Source organism: Montipora foliosa, chromosome 3, assembly GCF_036669935.1.
Source record: "Montipora foliosa isolate CH-2021 chromosome 3, ASM3666993v2, whole genome shotgun sequence".
In the NCBI taxonomy this organism is placed as follows: domain Eukaryota; kingdom Metazoa; phylum Cnidaria; class Anthozoa; order Scleractinia; family Acroporidae; genus Montipora; species Montipora foliosa.
Window position 1 is genome coordinate 20478805 of NC_090871.1, and position 22614 is coordinate 20501418.

General features: G+C 36.9%; 2 protein-coding genes across 4 annotated transcripts in view; one reads left to right on the forward strand and one right to left on the reverse strand.

The window, feature by feature from the left end:
• LOC137997036 (transcription initiation protein SPT3 homolog) overlaps nt 1-22545 on the reverse strand; it is a 42351-nt gene extending 19806 nt beyond the window's left edge. Inside the window, exons 1-4 of one of the 3 annotated variants that reach the window (XM_068842741.1) lie at nt 21803-21898; nt 21421-21530; nt 14127-14211; nt 12562-12648 (exon numbers count right to left, since the gene is read on the reverse strand). In XM_068842741.1, the coding sequence (XP_068698842.1) occupies nt 12562-12648; nt 14127-14211; nt 21421-21530; nt 21803-21883 (363 nt within the window). In that variant the 5' untranslated portion in view covers nt 21884-21898. Of the gene's footprint in view, nt 1-12561; nt 12649-14126; nt 14212-15146; nt 15358-21420; nt 21531-21802 lie in introns of those variants that run through there. The other 2 variants (XM_068842739.1, XM_068842740.1) reach the window with 2 other exon arrangements.
• Nucleotides 7399-8872, forward strand: LOC137997035 (protein FAM133B-like). Its single transcript, XM_068842738.1, has 2 exons — nt 7399-8344; nt 8718-8872. The coding sequence occupies exons 1-2, from the start codon at nt 7399-7401 to the stop codon at nt 8870-8872; spliced, it is 1101 nt and encodes a 366-aa protein (XP_068698839.1).
• Nucleotides 22546-22614: the final 69 nt, after the last annotated feature.

Consider the following 22614-nt stretch of genomic DNA (forward strand, 5'->3'; position numbering starts at 1 on the left):
TTTGCATAAATTAAACTCTTCAAATTGCATAAATTATAAATTTATGTGTCTGTCCGCTTATTGGCAATAAAAATTAGCTAATAAACACGTGAGAATTTTGCAGTCATAATAACTATTGTAAAACAAGAAATTGTGTGGTCATGCACAAAATTAATTGGAATTTTAAAATAATTATTGTTATTGGTAGCAAACTTTTCCCTTCCTTTTAAATGTTACTTTGTCATATAAATGGATTCAGGAAATTTTCATACAGTGAAGGGTACATACTAATAATGTTAGTACATGTAAGACTCAATGACCTGTCATAACATTAAATATTATGTACGTGAAAGTTAAAAATTCAATCCTGTCCGTCTGTAACCTTATAATACATGTAGCTTGGCTTTAGCCATGAAAACATCATAACATACCGAATCATGATCACGTCAGTTGTGTATCGATATTTGAAAATGAGGGAGACTGGGTTTGAGCAATCCCATGAAATTCGTTAGCAGACAAAAGACTATTGCATTTGCTATTACCATATTTTAGTCAAGAACCCAAACTAAAGAGGTCAAAGATGATTAATCAGTCTAAGAGTTAAATTAATTCTTCTTTTTTGCCTTAAACGTACCTGCCGAGAAATTAACTGTGTGAATGTGATTAAAAAAAGGTTAGCAATTAAAAGAAACTTATGCTACAGCTGGTGTCTAAATTTATAGTATTCAGTAATGGTGCAGAGAAAACACCAAACTTTGCCCATCAGGACCGACCCCCTACTAATGAAGGGCCTTTTCTTCAAATTTTTCTACCCACTTGCATGAAATTTTATTGAAATCCCTGATTAAATATTTATTAACTATTTATATTAAATATTTATTATTGCTCTAACCAACTGAGCTAAGCTCAGTTGGTTAGAGCGTCACACCGGAATCGCAAGGTCACGGGTTCAAACCCCGTTGAAGTCCTGAAATTTTCAGGCTTCTCTACGCAATTGTAAAAATTGCATTCATAACTGCGAAGATCATAGCTTTACTTGATTTCATATCCGCAGTTCATATATGATTCATTTCATATACCATTTCATCATTCACATATTTTAAATAATAATCCAGACACCAACAAACACTTGAACAGAGGATGAAAAATCAATATTGGGGCCAGGGGTGCTGGCTGTACATACATTGTACTATCCCACTGATGTAATTATTATTGACATGCAGCACAAAGTAGCATCCAAAAGATCTTTTACAATAGTGAATTCGCTCCAAATAGTGATAGCAGTACTCCGGTTTCCCCTCTCCTCAAAAACCAACATTTGACTTGATTTGCATTAATTATTAATTTCAGTTTACAGTGTCCGCAATTATAGTGCTCCAGCGCTAGAATGACTAGACACTTAAATAATTATTAAGAATTCCTCTCCTTTCCTTATAAACAATCCTTTGATATTTAAATTTTCCCAAACACAGAAGAAAAGGACCTTTGTTTCGATTGCCAATGAATGGATCTCTGGTTGGCACATTAATGACAACAGGTAACATAATGGTGAGTATCGTTTTCCCACAAAACTGACAAACCAAATATAACAGGCCATAACCCATAAAAAAGAGTGAAGTCAAGAAATGAATGCAATGGAAAATGTAATTTACAGCCTGTAGGTAAGCACAGGAAATTGTTTCACCCTCTGACTCCACCTTTGGAAGCCACTTTTGGCTGCTACAGCTCTACTTCAATGAAAAACAGTATCACTTCCCTGTCTAGCTATGTCAAAACTATAAAATTAGACCTACATAATTGCATTTCTTAAGTGTTTATCACGTTCCAAAAGAAAAACAAACACTTGCAAGCTGAATGGCCACAAGCCATAACATGACCGTCTTTGTGGTCTGTGGGTTTATCATATGACAGCTTCATTCAAGAACAATAAGTAAATAATAATTATCACAACATTCTGTAACTAATTTTGTGTCACCAGACAAAAACATACAATAAGTATTCATTACAAACTGCAGGAAGCTTTCTTGTTACCTAAAAAGACCACATTACTTTACTAACCAAACACAGACGGCCAAGTCACTAATACTCCCTCAACCAGACATTCATTAGACAAAACAGATTTGCATTATTTAATTAATGAAATTTAGCGCTGATCGTAAAATGAAGTCTAATGGGAAAAAAACCTGTCCAAGTTAAATTGACAATAAAAAATTTAAAAACTATAAGTTCACTAAATTGCTATTTAAAGGGAAAGGAAATTTTTAAAAAAATGAGAAAAAATGCAAAATACAGGGAGAAAACAAATATACAGAAAAGATACAGTCCTTTTCAAATGCTGTTAATCCAGTTTCCTCTGCTTTTTCTTTCCCTCCAATCTTTCATTATTATTATTATTGCGCCTGAGTGTCTCAAGCAAAAATAATTGTACTGTATTTAGCTATGTTAAGTACATGTAAGGAGCAGTAGGCTTTGATTCATAGACCAAGGAACAGACTAGGCAAAACCCTGCTCAAAATGCCAGTCAGTGTGATAAACATAGATAGATGGATAGATAAGGTCTTTAATAAAATCAGAAACAACAAACATATAACTTTACAATATGTTAATAAAAAATTATAATCAAGAATGTACTAAAAAGAGTAACATTATAAAATCCCTTCCATACAGCGAGTTAACACAATTTAATAGAAAATGCATCTATTAAGGAAACTCTGCTTAAAGCGTTCAGTTCTAACCCTCGGAAATATAAAATCATGCTTACGCTCGCAAAGCACACGTTTCCTCTTTGGAGGTAGCAAATCATGAAGTATGATCATGTCTGATTACATTCTTAAAAAGCTTAGAGTCCCTATCTTTGATTAAGTCAAGTACAGTTGTTTTCTTTGTGACAAAGCCAAACCTGTGGGCCCTCTTGAGAAACCTGTTGATTCTGTCTGGATGTTTTCGTTGGTGAGCTGCACCCCAGACTTAAATCCCATACAAAAATACAGACATCACGAGCGAGTTAAACAAATTATTGAGTTGATCCTTGGAATATCCATACCCCAGTAAAAATATTTTGTGATCACAGCGTGATCACAAATCACGCCCGTGATCACGGGTGTGATCACTCCTTTTAGCGTGATCACAAAAAAGGAAAGCGTGATGTATGCCTGACTGGAGTGATCACGCCCGTGATCACTCCTTTTTCATCAGTGAAGGTGTGATCACATATCACGGTCTGATTGATCGGACTTCTTATCACTTTAAGAGGGACAGAACCGGAAAATTATAACAAAAGTTTGTCCGAGTATGTTCGAAAGCGAATGGAATTGTGTTCAACAATTTATTGGCCCGATTACACAGGCCTGTTATGCCCTTTATCACACAGGCCTGAACTTACGCGCTTTTTATTTGACCGAATATTAATGCCCGATTGAGAGAATATGATAGACTCCTCGCTAGAATGGACAAAGCTGCGCAGCGAATTCCTCTTGTCTGTGTATGAATTCATCACCCAGCCCATTACGTGCATAAAATAATGCAGGAAACCGGCATATGATGCTCGAAAATAAACAGTCACCATGCTATCACCGATGTGATCACTTTGCGGTTGATTTCATGGCAAATAATATTTTTTATGCACTCTCAACGAGCTTTGGTTTGCGCAAAGTAAATTCAGTTTAAGTTTCACGAAAACAGAGTCAAAGTTTCACTTGATTAGGACAAACACAGAGTTAAAAACTTCACATTTCAGTCATACAATAATTTAATTTAAACCAGCAGCTGCACTCTAATGCTCTGACATTTTACATCTATAAATAAATCCTCACTAAATAAGATCAGCAAAGACTAACCAGAAAATTAATGCTTGCACAATTTTTAGTTATGTTCATTCACATTGGGAAAACGAGAAATCATCCACGCATTGTTGGGTAGAATATCAATGAAGACACATTTACGTCTTATCTGCTCCACGGATATAACAAATGTCCTTCCCGAGCGTGGTTTAATGTGCACGTGATGTTTTACGAGGCATTTATTGCGGTACTTTCTTAAAACGTCCCGCGCGATATCTTTGTTCTGCTTACTGTTTGTTAAAGAGTGTAGTACTTCAGTGCATTCTTGCTCATTAAAAAATGGTAATGGGTCAGAGTTTTCCTCCAGTTCATTTCCAACACAAAGTCCAAAATCATGTATCTTTAAAAACAGTGTCACTCTGCCATAACAAAGCGTATTGTTTCTGTCTGTATATTCAATTACAGTTGAGTCAGTTTTGCGTGTTTTCGTGCCCAGAGAATAGAACTTCTGTCCGTCATCACTCTCAAATCTGCGAAAAGGTTCAAGTTCATAATCTGTGGGCAACTTGTTTGCCATTACAAAGACCCTTACGAAGGTCTGTATGTTGCTGTCGATGTTTCTTCGTTCTTTTCCACTTAAGTAGCCCCCTTGAATTTTGGCAGACACTTTGTGAGAACTTTTAGAACAACCTGTAAGACTTCGCAACAGCATTTTGCTGTCCTTAGGAATGCCATTATCTTGCAAAACTTCTTTCGTAAAATTAGAAAGACCGAAACAAAGACCAATTGCACATCCAATTTGTTCCATAGCGTGATGCGTTCCATGAACAAGTGGTTTGATAAAAGCATTCATGCTTTCAAAAGCAAAGCAACTGTACGCCCATAGTGGTCCTCGGCGTGAAACATAATAAGCTAAATGCTGCAATAAATGGACATTCATGGTGCATCTTGTTGGCGCATACAGTATTCCCATTAAAAGAACAAAGTCTTGTAGCATGACGTCTGCCTGTTCGAGATCTGCGCTCGATATTGAATCGGAACACAAGATTCCAATCGCTCCGACAAGAAGAGACCAGTGGAAAATGTACAAGGGATTTAGGATTTTGCAGAAAACTGGCAAAGAATAATGCAGTAGCCAGTTTTTGAGTTCTGTTGCTTTCCAATGTTTAAGATCTTCTAACGATCTGGGCAATCTCCCTACGATGTCTGGCGGCTTTATCAAAAGAAGTTTGCGGGACATAGACGAAGTCTTTGTCCCTATGTAAAAGACTTGGCCCTTGTTTCCATCGGACATTTGTAGATTCATAATGTACTTTACAACTCCGAGACAAACGGAGTGCATCCAATCGATTGCAAATGAACGTACTAAATCGAACGGATACGAAACCTTCACAAAAATGCTATGCCCCTTAACTCCCATGACCGCTTTCTTAATTGTGGCCTTTGATGCAAATTTAAGTTGATCTTCATGGGTCCTTTTCTCGGGGCTTTTTTCAAAAGGCCAGTATCTGTGGATGTTGTTTGGCCCGTAGCCAACTCCTTCTGACTTGCAAAGATGGCAAGCGCATTTACCATTATAACGTTTCATATTCATTAGGTCAGCTCGTGCAGGCAAGTCGGCTGTTGCTACAAATAACATACATCGGACATTGATATCTCCATCTGCACTGTCCGGCACATGTATTCCACTCGAATTTAGAACATTCAGCTTTTCAACCAAAGGGTTAAGAAATGTCAACATGTTTGGATCATGTTTGTCACAATAGATGTAGGCAGGAATAATGAACTTTTTTTTGAATCGGTGTTCCTTTGGGAGCTCGTTGATCATGATATAAACCGGCCACAAATGACCAGCCCTAGAAGACGAATATTTGTTAACTCCATCAGTGTTAATTGTAAACGAAATATTGTACAATTGTGAAAGAAAACCCCCAGGATGTAAGAAATTCTTGTAGTCAAGTCCGTGGAATATGTCATGAATACTGCTACAGCTAGCTGCACGCTTTACCTGCTCTTTTCCTTTCTTTAATAAGTTCACAAATTCAGAATCTCTGAATAGATCTTTGATCTTTTCTTCTAAATGCAAGTCTAGAAAACTCGACAGTCCTGCCTTGCTGCATTTGGCATTTGGGCACTTGTCGGTTTTAACAGCCAGTAAACAGTTAGTACAGTAATTTATCTTTGTAGGTTCCTTGGAGCCGAAGTATTCTTTCATGATCACTTTCATTTTGTACACGGACTGAAACGTTTGTCTACATCGGTCTCCAAGCAAAGCGGTTAACAAGCGGAGGAGATCTGCCCAGGCTGCTTTACTCAAATTGTGCTTTAAAACGAAGCTTACAATTAAGACACACGATAAAATTTTCGATATTGTGCTTCCTTGAAAAAGTGGCTTCTCCTCGTCAGGAAGCGTAGTCGCGGTTTCGTTTTCTCGTTCGGGGACGATATCTTCTGGTTCGTTATCCCACTCTTCACTTTCCGTTCCAGAAACACTATCGTCACTATCTGAAAATGATTTTCCACTTTCCTCCGCTGACGAAGAAGTGGTGCTAGTATTGAAGGCAGCTTCGTCTTCGAACTCATAAGGGGAAATCTCTTTTTCTTCATTCTGAATTTCCACAGTCGTGCCGATCTGCATGTCTTCATTTATGTTTGTCTCACTTATTCTTTCCGCTGATCCAGCGGTGTTCATTGAAGCTGGCAAAGTGCTGCAGGCTTCCCGCACAACGCCATGATATCTCTTTAGTTGTCTACTGGGATTCTCTTGATCTCTGAAAAGTGTATATTTCCTTTTCATTTTGCCTCCGGTCTTTCTATGATAATACTGAAGCTGTCTGGATTTTTGTTTTGTTTCTTCAACTTTGCTTTCCCCGTGTACTGGGTTTTCATTTTCGCTATCAGAACTTGAAGATGTTTTTTCGCTGCTTGAAGAACCGTCGAGGTTGTCCATACTTAAACAAAAATTGTTACCGGTATACCAAGTGATTAGTCCTTATTTTACATGGCATGACATTCATGCAACCATTAAACACTTATCTGTCATGTAAGTCATTAAACAATCTTGCAAGGAATGTTCTCGTGATCGCAGTAAACGCGAAGGGGAAAAAAACGTATTTTAAATGGTTTAGATATCATATCCAACCTGCAATGACTTAAACACAACGGATTCATAAAGTTATCTTTACTCAGCGAGTTGAAAAAGGGGATCGAAGCATGTCTACGTTAAGGAATTTGCGTGCATGCTGTTATACTTATCTGTCATTAAAGTCGTTTGGCAGGAGAAGATTTTAATACAAAGAATGTTTTGATTACATGACTCACGCGAAGCTTGTAGCTCTTCCATTTTTAGGACAAAATATTTTTTTCTTAATCTTAGTTTGGCTTCAAAAAATGTTTATTTGTATATCGCTAATGGTTAAGATTACAATGTTTCTTATGTTAAATGGACATACTGATATTTATCTCGCGACATTCACCGCTGTAACAAATCCCTGCTCTTCGAGTATCAGTTTACCCATTCTCCAGTGAGAGGCCAGTTGAATTCAAAGCGGGACATTTGAAATCTTCTCTAGGACAGTTAGCGTGCTCTTGGTGTTTACCAATCTTTCAATAGTTATCTGTGTGTCTTTTGGCTAGAATCATGGCGGTTTTCTATGCGGTAGAATTTCCATTAGAGGATGCTAAGTCTCGGGGGCCTCATGTTGTGCCGGAAAGCAAGGTTAAAGAAGAAAACGGCTCTACCCGGGTTCTGTGGAAAGTTGTCGATGAAAATGGTGAGCTAACAGAGGAATATTTTAAGGCAACAAGCCTTAAGAAGGGCACAAAGAAGGAGTGTGGCGAATTTATTGACCGCCTTAAGAAATCGCGTGAAAAGGCCGAGATCAGCAATCAATGTGAACGGAGCCGAAAGAAGCCTCACAAACTTTCTGACTACTATGACTGTGAGAGTCTTGCGGAGCAGCCAACAGCAAAAAAACCACGGCCTACAGTAAGCGAATTTTCATTGAAAAATGTTTGCGCAGATCTTGAAACAATGGAGTCCGATTCAGAGTCATTTGACCCAGAGGCTGAAGAAAAAGCAGTTCTTGCCGATTGGCAACAAAAGGCACGTTCCTCGAAGGTGGGGAAAAAGAAGAAAACCGCCAACGGTTCTTCCCGCCAAAACCGAGAGTCACTACCACCACAAGAAGATTTGAGCTCTAAGGAGAAGAAGAGAAAACCTAGGGCGAAAAAAGACAAGGAAAACGAAGAGAAAGGCTTCAGTAATGCAGGGCAGAAGAAAGCAAGATCTGAAATTGCGGAGAGCCAGTCTATTGACATTGGCAAGACGGTCTCCCTTAGCATGAAGTTACTCCTTCACGGGAATGAAACAGAAAGACCCGTTGAGTTCAATATTTCTGTGGATCCAGAAACCACATTCAAAAACTTGAAAAGCCTAATAGAGCAGACGACACGAATTCCATCTGACAATCAGCTCCTGGTTTTAAAAGGGCAAGAGTGGAAAATGGATGAAAATGGTCGAATATGTGACGACTGGTCAATCGATGACCTGGTGGCAATATTTGAAGAATGTAAACCCTCAAAGGGTAAGTTAAGTTTTATTTCAAACAATCTTGAAATGCATGAATTTTATTTCTGTTCCTGTCTTATTCTGTGTGACTCATCAAGATGCTGACTCAAGTCGCTTGCTCTAGCATTTTTTTCTCTATTGTCAGCAGCAAACATTTCAGTACAAAAATAAGTGGATACCACTGAGAAGAAAGCCGACAGTTGCCGTACGTAAATATTTCATAACTACAGGTAGACGAATCATGTGCATTCACTTGCAACGGAAGGAAATATGCAAAGTGGAAAGAGATTTCATTTCAGTTTTTGTATTTGCTCTTACTTGTAGCTCTTGCAATTCTATAAGACTCAGGAACTACCCTGGTAATTGAACTGTTTTGACTTAATTTTTAGAGTTCAGTAAAACCATTGTCCCTGAAACCCTGGATGGAGAATTCCCTGATGAAGTTGATGCAACCAGCGACTTTGTCCCAAGCAATCAGTCAGAGCAGGAAAGCGACCAGTCAAAGCAAGAAAAAGAGAGTGAGTTAAATTTACTCCTTACATAATTTTTCAGAGAAATTGGAACTAGATCTTCCGGGATTATTGAATTAGTGAATCCTTCATTGTTTTATTTGTATCAAGTGATTGACATCCTTTGTATATATGTCTTAATTTTTTTGACTTCTGATTTTCTCATGGCAAACTTGTTAATAAGTTGGCGCATCGATGCCATCTCCAGGCGTTTTGGCCACGTTAATTAAAGCTGTCATTTTTTTCATTGTGTTCACCATAAAGATCATGTTAAAAATTTCAGGTTTTTCAATTTATAGCTTGTCTTTGGGAAAATGAATATTTTAGAAAATGCTTGAGGCAGTTTTAGTGTAGTGGTTTTCTAACGTTACAGCAGGAGCAGCAGCAGTAGTGGGGTTGTATACGAGAAGGTGTAGGACTGTAAACAGTGCTGCACATTGTGTAAACAAGTGCGCACTCCAGTAGATTAATGCAAATTAGTCGCGAACAGTCATATAAGATTGACCACGAGTATTTTTTTTTCAAAAGTAGCTCTTGCCAAGCATCGAACAACTTTTTGTCAATAGTACTTTCTTAGCCATCTTCAACGCTATTAAAGACTCCACTGGTTGCCAGCTAAGTCTTAAAGGGGCTAGGTCACGCAATTTTAGGCAATTTCGGCACTGATCGAATGGTCATAGAATTAACTAAAATATCAAAATAACTGTTCAAAACTATAGAAGAACTCTAACAAAACACAGGGAGGCTAAGAAGGGACTTGGATGGACAAAACTGGAGAGGATTGAAATGGATTGAATTTGAGTAAAGTTGAAAAACGTCGGCCCACCTTTTTTCAAATTTATATCAGTCTGTATCGAAATGTCATTTACAAAGCTGGAAAATCATTCTCAGTTGTTATGTGGCCGTGATTTTGCAAACGAAAGACTCTTGCTCTGCCAATTTGACGTTTAGAGCTCATAATCAACAGAATTAAACAAAATTACCTAAAATAGCGTGACCTAGCCCCTTTAATTCGCGTCATATTTGGGAATCTAACTTTATCACGATATAGTAACGTGACATATTACTAAAACTAGAAGTAATCATAGATTATGAGTGCGTTCGTGTAAAGGTGTTCTTTTTTGTCCTATCTACACTCCCTGCTTACCAGTATCAAAGTTATGGAGAGTTGAAAGCGTGACAGAAAACCGTCATTACATCCGTCCTATCCCCCACTCGAGAGAGTTTTGTCAAGTTAGCTAATCAGTATGCAAGCCACCGAAATTTGCTCAAATATTGGAACCAAATCTTTCACAGATGGAAGTCAGAACATAAAGATGCCATGCATCTGATTGTTATCTTTTCACATAGGAAATCATTGCAGCTCTCTTATTATAGCTACATTTGTATAAATCATAAAATGATACATTTAAAAGTTACAAAATGAATACGCCGATGATGTAGCATTAATGCACTGCTCAGCACTTAAAAAGTAAATTATATTTTATTTACGAATCTTGCAATAAACTGGGTGTATTTGGTGTATCAATCAATTTAAAAACTACATGGTATTGGCACTGATTAATGGCATTTCATTTTTTTCATATTAAAAACTGCTATTTTGTTCACATTGAGCTCAAAGCAATAATGTCAATTTCTTTTTGCCTTTTATTCCTCAGATTTTGGAACTGGAAGATATCATCACAACGACCTGGAAGAAAAATTGGCCAAAATCCTACACCAAGTGTCTTCAATGGCAGATCACCTTCATAAGCTCACTGATGCTATCAGCAAATTTGAAAAATGTAAAGCCTGTAAAAAGAAATACTATAAATCAGTACACGATGCAGACGTCAGTTTTGAGTACAAGCTGCCAAGTATTGAACTAACACCACCTCCCTCAGTCCCGGCTCCACCAAAAGCCTTCAACTCGAACAGCCCACCAGTTAAATCTTCTTCAACTCCTTTACGACCTCAGAAGAGCACGCTGGGAGACCGATTGCAAAAGCCTTGTAATGAGATGGGGGCCGACAAGCAGTCCACAATGCTTATTGGTTCCCCGAGCCGGGGAGTGTACGTGCTAAGGAAAAAGGTGGGACAGCTCCCAAAAAACACCCCAAAAGGATTTGCCCTGAAACTTTTCGAACTTGTATTTAGCAGGGACGAGGCAAAGACTGGAAGCGTTGAAGGGAAAGGCGAGAAACTTCTAAAGCTGGACCCAAACAGAATAGCAGCGGTAAAAGAATGTACAGAGCTGACGTTCTCTGCCAATGAAAATGTTGAGTGGGCCACAATTAGAAAATGTATTGATGAGAAATGCAGAATGGTCCGAAATAACAGGTGTTTTGTGTGGGCAGGAATAAACATAACAAAGAAAGAATGAAGGAAAGATTACATCACTACTAAAGACTAAAAAAGGACCATTGTATCGTTGCTAAAGACATTTAAAGGACTTATATCGTTTATAACATTACGGGAAGTGTTCTAGTTTATTTTATCAAAACAGTTATTATTATTATTATTATTATTATTATTATTATTATTTTATTATTTTTTTTATTATTATAATTATTCAAGTTTGGTTCAAGCAGTATAGATGGGTGTTTCAGTAATGCTGTCTGCGAAGCTTAAATTACGATTTAAATAGTGTGTAATCGATTTCAAATGCTACTTGAAATGTAATTAAAATAAGTTTACTCTTACTGGAGACTTGTAGATGATTGAAATTCATCTTTGTCTTAAGTCGCGGACAACCTTGCAAGTCATTAAGGTACGTGGCTTTTCACATTTGCATATGTACAGGAACCCATATTTTCATTCACTCTGAGTTAAATTACCGACGGCAGAATCCGAAATTGGGAAGTAAGTTAAGAAACCATCCAGCAAACGAGTCTGACTAAAAAGGGGACTCGCGTTTGGGTCGGCAGGCTAAAAAACGCCGAGGTGAAATTGGGGCTCCAAATTTGTCGTACGTGATTTTCTTTTCATCTGACCTTGATTGATTCAAGGCACTTTTAATTCATTGGCCGTGATCACAATACTTTCTGTGATCGCGCTATTATGGCAGTGTGATCACACCGTGATCACAGAGTCAATCACGCCTAAAATTCGTCTGGCCATAATCACAAAATTCTTGTGATCACGCTATTTTCACACTGTGATCACGCCGTGATCACGCGTAAAAAGTTTTTACGCGTGATCACGACGTGATCATACCCTGTGATCACACCCGTGATCACGGCGTGATCACGCCTTTATTTTTACTGGGGTCTAAGGATTTGCACAACCTAAGAATGTACATTCGACTGCTCGCTTTGTATCTATGCATATTATTGATGTGAATGTCCCAGTTAGTAACATCTTCCTGAAATGTAACTCCTAACAGTTTTAACCATGATTTCCTTTTTATTCCTGGTAATTCTGGAGGGGATAACTTAGTTGTTTTGCCGTGCATGCACATTTCCCATGTTTTGGTAAAATTGAGAGACATCTCCTTTGTATCAGCCCACTTCTTCATGAACTCAACCTCAGCGGCGGCAGTATCAGTGCTTTGCCTAATGGGAACACTTATTGTAATGTCATCTTATTGTAATGTATTTATTGGGTTAATTTACCACTATGTACCATGTTGTTTTGTGTGAATAAAAGAACACACAACAATAATAATTTTTTGCACCCAGTGAACCAGCATAGTATAATGGGCATAAACAACCAGTGACATATCTTTTCAGTTGCCTCAACTTACTTTATCTTTCCTCAATAAAAAGATGATGTCTTCAACACTCATGAATCTGCCACCTCTCATATTTGTCACCTCAGCTGCTCGAACAACCTGTTACCAGTGAACAGAAAATGGGAATATGATACATGTATATCCCTCGGACAGTACGCATGCTGCGATTGGCTAATTTAGAGAGCCAAATTCCACTTATGTCCAGAAATGCATGCCCAATTTTGACATTCAAAACCAGGAGTTTCAATAACTTTTGAAGTAGATGCCTGAGCTAATAAATGTAAGCAGTGGTCACTCTTGTCTTTTACAAGGGTTTGAGCGAAAATCAAGGCAGAGTAGGGGCCAGTGAGAGGCAAATTTCTGACAAAAAGACGGCACCAGTGACCGGGTTCTTATGAAACCCCTGAAACACAAAGTTTCCCTTTTCAAACAATAAGGTACCAATTTCCAACAATTGAGGAGCAGCATTTAGGGACACTAAATGTAACATGAATTGTCTGTATTCCGAGACACACATGTGATGTTGAAGTTGGAATGGGAGAAGAGCAAGGGTCACTTCATGCTTATTGAAATCCACATGTTTCTACTTACAGTACGGCCTGCTGTATGCCCTGTTAAATTTAGAATTTTTGATGCCACATTTTCAAGCGATCTTTTTCATGTTTATGTGAAATAAACTTGTGAAACTGTTTTAAATCTTGTGAGCAACTACATATATTTCAAAAACCCAAGTAGATTTGTTTGGTTTTTCAGATTTTTACACATGCCATGCAGTCATTTGCGGCAGTTGAATTTTCTGCTTCAATGCAACTAGTTTCCTTCCCCACACACCTTATTACCTCAGAGATATACCTTATGTATTGCAAAATGCACAGCAAAGTAGCACTAAAACTTCTAAATTCATTGTGTTTGCACAAGGTTCTGGTATTCACAAGAAAAGCTGATTGCTTTGAATTCATGAGTTTTTAAACACTTGCACAAATTCTTCTTTTGTTTAATTTTAAGGTTCAGGCTATCTGCAGGTACAGTGTATGGGTAATCTCCCGATCTTTTTCCATCTTAAGGCAAAAGTTGCCTAGTGTGGATAATCTGCCGTGAGGGCAATCAGCCAGAAATTACAGGAATAAACATCTTACTAATACCTCGTTTTCTCGTTCTGTACTGTAAGTTACAGATTCTCATTTTTTGCAGTTAATTAATGACCTGTGCACTTCATGCTTTGCCCATAAATCAACAGAAAAAAACTTGATCCATAACTTACAGTAAAGACTTTTAACAAGAATTGATACGAGGTATTCTGAACCATCCAGAACTTAGCGATTGATAAAGATTATTAATAGAGACAGTGCAGCCAAGAAGTTTAACTAAGGTCAGTGGTGGTCAGAAACGGTCTTGAACCGAGGCTGTCCATATTTCAAGGCAAGCGCCCTAACCACTGGCTGGCACTGCCTCCTACTATAACCTTGTTATTTACGTTTACTTGGTGACTTTTGAAAATTAAAACTAACACTATAAAGAAACATTAGAATTAAAAAATAGCGGGCAGCTGCAGGGTAGTGTATCTTCCAAAACCTCACCATGTTTGACATTTGAGAATGCACTATTTGTTCAATGAGGGTGGCTGATTCTGATGAAGGTTTTCTTGCATCACCAAAGGCATACCTGCCATAAAAAACAATGTTATTTTAGAATAAATTTGATAAGCCTTCCAGAAAACAATACAAGTTAATCACAGCACAAAACTGTATGAAATAAAACTGCCAAATTTTAATCAGTCACTTATTATCAATTACATAATTCACAATATTGCCATAATACATGACTTGAACACTTACTGTAAGGCATAAAGGACAACTTAGAAAATTAATAATTGACTCAGAGGAGTGATTAGCACAAAAAAATAAGGAGTGCATACAACCATGGAAGAAACCTCATAAATTTCATGTTTATTCTTTTAATTAAATAAGAGATACATGTAACTCTCCCATTCTAATATCAACCTTTTTTTACTTTAGCAAAAAACACATTCATAAGACACTTTTGCTTGAAAAAGAAATGGAATTCTGATTCTTATATTATTTGGGTTCTTGCAATTTCAGGGTATCATATGATACAGCTCTCAAAGAGCTGTGATGTTATTGAAACCATGTCCAAACTACATGGGATGGACACGTGACAAGCGCAAGACCTCACACGAAATAATGACTTATAATAATTTATTGAGAGCTTAATGTGAGAACATTCATGCACTACTTATACAGTCCTTCAAGCTACCCCTCAAGAAAGTAGAATGCTAATATGTATCAATTATTATTATCATTTCCCAGTGAAATTTATTATCGTTATGTAAATTACATATAAAATCTGTAGAGAAAGGACTGTCCTAATAAGCCTATAAGACCATTCATAAATATTAAATTCTAAGCTTGAATAGAATTTTCTGTTAATAACAATGCACTTATTCTATTGTAAGTTGTGAATCAAAATTAAATGCTACAGTTGCAAAGTATAATTAATTTTTTCCACTTAAGGTCAAGGTGGCTTATCGATGAGCAAAGGAGGAAATCACTTGCGTTTTCAGTATAGAGACACTTCACCTTCAACTTCCTAAAGTGCCCTGCGGTTAATACAGCCCAATATCAGTCATCTAGCACGTAGACAGTACAACTTCAGAAAACCAAAATGTGTACCACACAACTACTACAGAAACTGTCTGATTTGTACAAATCTTCTGTAAGAAAACTAAAAAAACACCAATTGCTATAAACATGGCATCAGCGGAAAATGCAGCTATTTGGTTAAAAATACCCGCTGAGGCATTTTGATAACACAAGTGGATCAATATATAGATTTTCAAAACAAAGAGGAACCTGTCACATAAATCTCTAAGCCACACATATCATTGTAATTGTATTACAAACAATCCTGCATTAAATTCTAGAAGGTATGCATCAATAATTAATGAGCTAAACATCAAAGCTTTGAAGAACCTCCAGGAGAGACAAACATGCTTTCCCTTTTTTAAAATAACATTTATTTTTGATCTGTACTGAGACTTTTGGTAAACAAGCCTCACAGCTCACTAAATGAGGACTGCCTAGAAAATAGAATACACATCATCTAATAAGGGTCATCAGGTCATCAAATTCCTCCACGCTACACGTTTTCAAAAAAAAATGTGAACATGCAATATCTTTTCCTTTCTTAATTAATCTATTTCTATGAAAAAAGCACCTTGTCTACCAATAGAAACAATACAAGACAACAGTTGTCTCCCTGAGTTTGCAAAAGATGACTTTTTAAAGTGAACTTAAGTGAAACAGCTCGAGAATATGACAAAGTGAGATTTGAGAACAGCTGAGAAACTGAGCGTTTGTGGCGTTTAATGGAGGAAAACATCAGTTTAAGTGCAGAAAGTCATAAAGCTACAAGAAGTTATCCATAGCCTTAAAGTGTACGTGAACATGTAGTTCTTTGTAAACTGAAAAATTCTCCTTCAGAATGCAAAGGGTTGTTGTTTTTCTGATTAAATCTCAGTTCTCTACTGAGAAAAGAAATTGAGCGACACCTACGTATGAAGACATTAAAAAAAATCAACAACTTTGGGTCAAGGGCAATCAAAAGGTATAGCTACGTGCTGTCATTCCCAGACTTATTAAGGCTTGTATTGCAGTGACATCAAAACTTATCTTTTTTTTTAATCAATCTATTTTGGGTTATTTGGCTAAATCAAGGCTTATTATTGCAAATGAGCTGAGCATACCCCACTAGTGTTGCAAATTCCACTATAAAACTGAGGAAACTAGTTGAAAATTGATGAAGAACAAAATGCAAATTATGAAGAAATGTGACAGACAAAAAGTTTTTGAAAGGTGGAAGGAGTTTAATTTCATGTACATGATGGCAAAATTCTCAATGAAATGACAAAATTTAAAAAAATCTGGTTGGGTTTCTCACAGTCCTTCCATTCTGTTAGCATAAAAGGAGACAATGCAATTCAACCGCTAAATGAATTAAGGGTTAATTTTGTCCTTTTCCTTCTGCTTATTTTATTTTGTGAGCCTATAAATAATATTGACCTTAAATGATTCAATACAATCTCACCAGAGGATTGTACATTAGCAAATTTACGTGTTAATTAACTCATTGTCAATTGCGAGATTTCTATCAAAAAGTACAATAATAATAATAATAATAACAATTATTATTATTATTATTATTATTATTATTATTATTATCGATCAAAACAGTTTAGATTGCATGTGTAGTTTGTGCTTAGACGCTTGCATTATTATTGCTGAACTCCTTAAAATACGACTAGGATACTACGCAAACAAGGGGGCAAATCTTGCATAAATCTAGTTAACTTTTAATTAACTGCCAGACATGTCAATTAGATTTGATTGTGGGGAGTGAACATAGGTTAATCTTTGGCCACTCTCCTCCAACCAATCTAATTAACTCTATCTTGGTGGTCTAAAAATTCAATGTTGTGTAATTGCATCCAATTAAGTCACTTGTTAAGAGCAACCGCTGCTTTTTTTTTCAACTTCCATCAAACCTAATCCCTCAGGTTCCCTTACGCCCTGGGTTAGACTAAGTTCTTCAAATAACAGCTTGTGTCCGTTCCCATTTAATCTTCTGTTGACTCCAAGGCAACTACACATATACTTCCAAAGTTATTAATAACTACAAATACCAACAACTACATTTTCCAGTGTCACAGCTTCTCTTAATCCTTGCTTCAACTTAACAATATCTTGTACCACTTCCACTTGCAGGAAAACCACACTGCAAAAATATTCTGAAGGGTTCTGAATAAAATGTCATTGTGACCCCTTTTATGGTCATAGTTTTAATACCTCTTAACAAAACTGCGACAAAATTCATTAGGTGCAATTTGCAGTTAAGTCATGGAAGTTTATCCCATGCTGGGCACAGAAACAAACAATTATATTTTGAATTCACTTGAATGAAATAGCCAAATTAGGGAATAACATGGGGCTCCTAACTTTGCATGACCCTAATATCATGGCTGACATTTTAACAGACTGCTTTCAACAGTTCATTCTTAAACACTGCTGCTATTCTTTGGCCTAAAATTAGGAGGGTTGTAAAAAAAGCTGTCTTCCAGCAAAAATCACCAGTTTCTTTATTGTCGTTTAGTCTGCAGCACTGTTGGTTATCAGACAGCCAATACCATAAATAATACAAACGTAATTCTATCTTATTATTGGCACAATAAAGTTGTTGTTGTTGTACTCTGTATTCGGCCATCTACCGGTACTTCCAAGCCTTCTGGCGAATTTAACCAGCCAAAAAAATAGAAATGCCACTCAGATTTTTCAAATCCCCGCAGAAAACATTGCTCCCTAAAACAAAATACTGTTTTCTTAACCCAGTTTAGATCTGCTCCTACTAATTACTGTTTTCTTCTAAAGATGGAACAAAACAGCAACAAGTCAAAATGTTAGCAAAACAAATTGAAGAGTGTAAAACAACTATTAATTCAGACTACAGTAATTACTATTGGTACAAATGTACAATTTCTTGAATTTAATGAAAAAAATCACAAACACAGCCTTGAAGTGGTACTATGATCAAAAAACCAAATCTTTTTTTAGGATTTCAAAACTATGTTAACTAAACACTAAGTGACCCAAGTTTAAGCCTTAATTTCAAAAAGACACTTGGAATTTTCATATTTGAGAAAGCTGGATCAAGGAGAAAATGACATCAATGACTCACTAGTTTAAGAATGCAATGCGTTTGTACGTGACTGTGAATATGCAGCACGGGAAGTTCGGGCTTTCAGACTTTTAAACTCATGTTTTGCATACACAATAAACTGGGTTTACACACTGAAATTTAAGCTATTGAGTGACTGACATCACTTTTTCTCTAGATCCAACCTTGTAAGGACCAGTCGGCCAGTTTTGAACGTTAGTGATGGTGGACCGTAAAATCCAAAATTTACACTCCAAGTAAATGCCCTTGGATAAAATCAAAGCTCAAATTTTTGACAGTCAGGTGTTAAACAAACACACTTTGAAAATCTGTAGAAATAATGGAAGTGATTTTTTTTATCATAGTACCACTTAGAAGTATTGTTGTTGGCATTTTTTTTTATCTCTAGGTATCAACCCAAGGAAAAAAGAATTCTTACACTTGCATCATAGCTAAGAAACATGAAGAAAGCAGCCATGACTACAGACTTTCCAGGGCCATACTCTATGTTCCAGCTCCTTGTTTTTCCAACTAAATTTATGGACCAAGAGCAAGGTACAACAAACATAAATTGGACTAGAAGTAACAAATTGTCCCAAATTACAGTATGGACTGAGAAAGCAGAGTTTGCAAGATGTTTATTTATATCTCTAGATCTTTAAATTGAGGGATAGAAACTCAATACTATGTGGGATACGATAAAATCCATTGTTCCACTGAGCAGTGCCCAATCACATCTGAAAGTCACTGATAAACTGATCAAGAAATATTTAGGAAAGGAAATCTTATAAACAATTTTCCCAAGACCGAGCACCCTGTTTAACATATCCATGCAAAATCATGTAAATCATGTTCTACTTGTGTACTCTCAACAGCTCAAATGCTTCTTCTTATCCTAAGCTCCAGGGGACATGCATGTGCCCTCTAGGAATTAGGGAAAAGAAAAGATGGCATTTCAATTTAAGCAACACCTGGTGGTCTATAGCAGGAAGAGGGTTTTTAAGATAAGGAGGTAGCAATGTTAAGATAACATAACAGGTGAAAGGCATACCATCTGCAAGAAATTATTATTATTATTATTATTATTATTATTATTATTATTATTATTATTATTATTATTTTATTATTATTATTATTATTATTATTATATAACTCACTGTGCCAAACAATTCATTCTTTATTCTTTTCATAAGTGAAGTGCAAGACTGCAGAGAAATTAATTTTTTTTTTTTTCCTGGAGAGAGGCTGACCTAAACGGGCTGCATATTTTCAGTAAAATTCAAATGAGATGAAAGGTATTATTCCATACCCAAGGACCGCCTCTGTTTGGGGAAGGGTGGCATTTTTATCTAAAGTCATCAATGCCAGATTATAATGATATATTATCCATCAAATACTTTAACAAGTGCATCGACAACTTATTGACACTATCTAATGGAGTTTTGTTTTGCTAAAACAATTAGCAAAAGATCTTCCCACCACACCTTTACATTAAGACCCCTTTGATGTTTTTTTCATTGGAGACCCACTTAAATACCAGACAAATCACAGGAATTTTTAGCCAAACAATACTGAATATTTGATTGAATCTATTGTGAGCTCTCTCTTAGCAATGACACAACTTCAATTACAGTTCCTTTGAAGTCTTAATAGGTACTGCAGAAAAAAGAACTACGGTACTTGGGTATTGGCCTTGCATGGAAGTTTTATAAAATGAGTTTGTGTTATAAAGAATACAGCTGATAGTAATAATCCCACAGATGTGATCAACTTTTTTGTTTAATTAAGTGCAAAGAGTTAATGAAACTGAGTAATTTGATAGTCTTAATGATGGAGACTGCTTGCAGCTCAGCATGAATCTAAAGCACTTTTCATTGAGTAAATTATACTGCAAAAAATCATATTGCTTAAAATGCACACTTGTAAGTTCAGACCACTTAATTGGTTTAAGCTTATATAATAGCCTTTTTTAAAGGTTTGTGTGAGCTCATTTAGATACAAATGAACCATGGAGGTTTTATTCCCTTCATCAAAACTTCAAATTATTGCCTAGCTATAGAAGACAACATAAAATGTTTTCTTTACAGTCTTAATAGTTAACCATCTGTAAGACTAGGTGCTTACAGATGAATCCATGGCAATCGTTCTATGGTTAAAGCCCAAGCAATCCAGAAAGGTGTAAATGCTAAAAATACAACAAGTTTTAAAATAACTCTAATTGACTTTAATTTCCATGTTTGCCGATTACACCCATTTATCAACAAATAGATCGGACTCACTTTTGGAATTACAATAAAGGATAGGAGTGATTGGAATTCTTTGAAGAGGGCAATGCAGTGATACACAACACCCCACGATGAGGGTGTTCTGTCTTTAGCGTTTATTCTGTGCATTTTGCTCCACGTGGAGTTGATTGAATCGAACGGCTCATTGATTTAGCAAACAGCCACAATCTCACGCAATTGGGTTCTCACACAGAAACGTCTTTTTTATTGATATCTCTATTCTCTAACAAACCGCGGCGATATTATTGCGGTCTTAATTACACTTGTCACAAACGTTTTGCGGCTTCTTCGTGGGAAAACATTTTGTCAATTGTCGTACGTCAGTGCTTTGCTTCCTGGCCTAAGGCAAATCATTATAACACATTATCCGAAGCTGTCATAAATCGTCGCGCAGAATTAAAGAGTTATTATTCTACGCAACAATCGGCGTCAGGAAATAAAGATAAAACCGCTGGAGATGAGCTCGGCGCGTTTCGGCGATCCTTTTTGTCCGTTTCTTAAAAACAGCGACAAACGAACCGCGGTTGACATCAAGGATTCGTGATATTCCGCCCGTCAGGGAACACAGAGTTTGGTCAACCTCTTAACACGATTGTAAACAAGTGGCGGTTCTCGACCTCCAACGTTGATGTGTTTATAAAACGAGTGTATTGTCATCAACCTGTGGTTGCATAGATGGGTCATTATCAAATCCGAGGCGGTTACAACTTCAACAAAAAACACGTTTGCAGATCAATTATCTGCGACCACGAAAGTATTGTCGATTCTTCCGAGACTGCGGCCGCGAAGTGTTTCGTGTTTTGGATCAAATGAGATTAAATATAAAAAGGCGATCTTGGATTGTTTTCTGTTTACTTACATCATACTTAGAATTTCGCTTTGAAACCATGTCTTAGGCAGTCTGGAGCTCAAGGTGATCGGACTTTGAGTAGCAGGAGTCGGTGGTCGTGTATCACCAGAGCTTGTAGGCTGCGAACCGGAAATCAATCAGTTAGTCTTTGAACAAACCGTTGCATTCATCGAATTCAAAATTCAATTAAATCCTTACGATACGCTCAAGTACACTGCAAGGTCACATTCTTGGTTCTTGGTTATCACGAACGTTATAGCGTACAATAAGCCCTCAAGAAGACAAGCTTTATATGTACTCGTTAGCCACCAAAACCCAACGCTTCCAAGATGGCGGCGTTTAACAACGATTTTTTATTAGACGTTTAGCAAAAATCACGAATAATACTCACTTTGCTATCGCCGGAATTGGGTAAACTGCTACTTTCCTTCCCTTTCTCGCCTTTTTTGGCTTTGGATTTCGATTTTGTCATGTCTTTCCAGTATATTTCAACTAAAATACAGATGACAGCAAGACGCATTTACACGACTGCAAAACATTTATTTTCCCACAATGCTTCAATAAAAGCGCGCGAAAATTGACAGCGAATCAACAGACAGAGGACGACACTGCTAAAGCATGTAGATTTTCACTCTCGCCGAAAATCAACAAGTTGTGGGATTACAAAAATATAACCCGATAAAAGGTGACAACATCTCTCAGATTACAGCTCGGAATGACAAAACGATCGAAATACGGGTATAATGAGGGCGATAAGGAAATTGTGTAGCACTCTTAACTTCCTATTGCCAATGACGCATTATATAAAATATTGTCAAGTTCGTTTTCACTCGATATTGCTCATCTTGATAACTCTTCCGTCAAGTGGGTGCTATTTCTCTCGCTTAAGGGAAGCGCCTGTTTACGTATTATGATTCATTCGAGTGCTCTCTGGGTATTGCGTTAGGCAAGAACTAGCCAAGCGTTACAATATACTCCAACATTTTCGCATTGTTGATGCAATAAAAGAGTCACTGTTTCGCTATTTGTAACATCCACGTGTTTCTACTTATACCACGGTTCCCTGCTAATTGGCGAAAGTTGCCGCAGTCAAGTTCTTCGCTGTCATAAAAACAATGATATTTGTAAACGCAACAAGCCGCAGGAACGCTCGAGAAAAATGTCGAAAGAATTTATCGGAATGCGTACTACGTGAATTGATTG